Source organism: Copidosoma floridanum, unplaced genomic scaffold (genome assembly GCF_036245765.1).
Source record: "Copidosoma floridanum isolate Cflo_tuat_1 unplaced genomic scaffold, Cflo_Japanese_pri ptg000033l, whole genome shotgun sequence".
Taxonomy (NCBI): Eukaryota; Metazoa; Arthropoda; class Insecta; order Hymenoptera; family Encyrtidae; genus Copidosoma; species Copidosoma floridanum.
Genome location: NW_028321910.1, coordinates 1,391,608 through 1,393,590, shown reverse-complemented (window position 1 = coordinate 1,393,590; position 1,983 = coordinate 1,391,608). Strand labels below are relative to the sequence as shown.

The 1,983-nt window shown below is 35.4% G+C and overlaps 1 protein-coding gene across 1 annotated transcript; it reads right to left on the bottom strand.

Moving 5' to 3' along the window:
- Window positions 1-251: 251 nt before the first annotated feature.
- Window positions 252-1,756, bottom strand: Zfrp8 (Zinc finger protein RP-8). The gene is made up of 3 exons (XM_014356443.2): window positions 1,190-1,756; window positions 704-1,112; window positions 252-617 (listed from the first exon to the last, which is right to left on the bottom strand). Exons 1-3 carry the CDS (start codon window positions 1,557-1,559, stop codon window positions 344-346), a joined length of 1,053 nt encoding a protein of 350 aa, XP_014211929.2. The 5' UTR covers window positions 1,560-1,756; the 3' UTR covers window positions 252-343.
- Between the last annotated feature and the right edge of the window lie 227 nt (window positions 1,757-1,983).

Here is a 1,983-nt window from a genome sequence, read left to right as displayed (position 1 = left end):
CCCAAATTAGCACAGTTTCCATCTATGTTCCAGTGAGAAGAAATATCAAACTGGGCATAAATATTGTGTACAAAGAAATGTGAATATATTTGTTTACCCATTCTTTATTAATTTGTAAATTATATTAAAAATACAATAATTTGTGCTTAATGGAAACATGTACTGCACTGCACTGTCTAAAACCAAAATATATTTTTCTATGACTAAAATAGTAAACACGGTTATGATTAAAGCCATGAAAGTAAAGTATGTTTCATTTTTATATTGTATTTATTAAAACAAAAATTTGTACATACAGAAAACAAAAAGTTATGATTAAAGATTTTAACATTTTCCAAATTATTTATTTTGAATCATTTATTGGGACTTTAACAATATCTTGCTTCCAAACATACTCATTAGCATATTTGTGGGTCGTTGCACACGAGTATTTGCAAGTATAGATTAATAAGACTCCCCAATCAATATTATGCAAAACATTATCTAAATTCAACTTTACTAACAGTTGAGGCATTATTTGAAACTCAAACTGTCTTTCACTTCCGCACTCACATTTTGGAATATCATCCATCTGGTTTTCTGATGAAATATACAGAGGCTTACCACCTCTGTTGTATCTATAATAAAAAAATTTATTAGTTCATCTTTACAAAACTTGTGAAAACTTGCATTTAAAAAATTTTGTAGACATCAATTTGTATACCTTAATACTTGATGAGGATTACTCTTTATCTTCTTTGTAAATTTAGAGAATGTCTTATCTTCAAAACTGTTAGCCATCATGAGTAAATCATCATCAATTTCCTTTTCTGACTGAAGACTTCCAGTTTTTTCAGCTTTTGTAAACTCATACTTTTCAACTTCATCTTTTTCATTACTATCCTCACTTTCTTGGTGACAGTCATCTCTTTCTATCACAAGCTCATATTCTTGGAATAAAAACTTAGAACTGCTACTTGTTATATTTTTTCTGTCGCAGGAGCTTTTGTGCCCATTTTTCCAGTCCCAGACTTGATGGAACCTACCACAGTAGTTGACTTTTTTACACATAGAACATTGTTTGGATGAGAAGATACCACATAAATTACATGTCTTAATCCATTTCTCCACACCTGTAAGCATTAAATAATTTTAATTTTAAAAATTAATATTACAATCAGAAGTTGCATGTACAGAAGCAAACACTTACTGATATCAGACCTCCAATGCTGTTCCTCGACAGGTGGATCGGATGGGTAGAAAATATTTACCTTACTAAGCTGGGATCTGAAGACTCTCACGTTGCCGTTCTCATTGTCCTTGCAACAGCTCGGGTCTCTGCAGACGAATACAAAAAGCGTCCTATGGAATGTCCTGTCGTCGTCGTCGTAGGGTGCATACACCTGACAAAGGAATATACAAGGATTCTGGCAGTAATCACAGGTAAGCTGCTCGGCTGTAGGTATATGTTGGAGATCCAGCCAGGCTGGCTTTCCACCAATTTTGCTGGGAAAAAAGCGACTACACAAACGCCAGGACTCACACTCCTCTGCAAACCCAATGTCTATGATGTTGTTCATGATCTTTCTTGGATGCTGCTTTCATTAATTTGTTATTTATTGCAGGTATATGTAAGCCATTGTAAGGGTGTTCACTGCAGATTTAGTTGACTATCGCATCGAGCCGAGTCGCGAGCATATATAGAGATATTATACAGATAACTCTACTCTACTACTCTATATTCTATATACGCTTCCACTTACAGGCTTGCCTACTCTATCTATAACATCTCTATGGTCGCGAGACCTGCTCTGCCTATGCTCAATCAGAAACTGTGGGTCAACATAGACATATAAGAAAAATAGACTGCTCGTTCTTATGTACGGCGCTGAAGAACAAGTGGAAGAAGATACAGCATCGAACGTGGAGATCTATCTCTCTCGCACATTCCCACCTTTGGAAATGTGCGAGAGTGACAGATCCCAGCCAGCACCGTTCAACTTT

Bases quoted from the DNA above. Each gene is read 5' to 3' on its own strand.
- Zfrp8 (XM_014356443.2), bottom strand. From the start codon at position 1,559: ATGAACAACATCATAGACATTGGGTTTGCAGAGGAGTGTGAGTCCTGG. The intron at 1,113-1,189 runs GTAAGTGTTTGC...TAATGCTTACAG, and splicing joins GCATTGGAGGTCTGATATCA to GTGTGGAGAAATGGATTAAG. The intron at 618-703 runs GTATACAAATTG...TTTTTATTATAG, and splicing joins AATCCTCATCAAGTATTAAG to ATACAACAGAGGTGGTAAGC.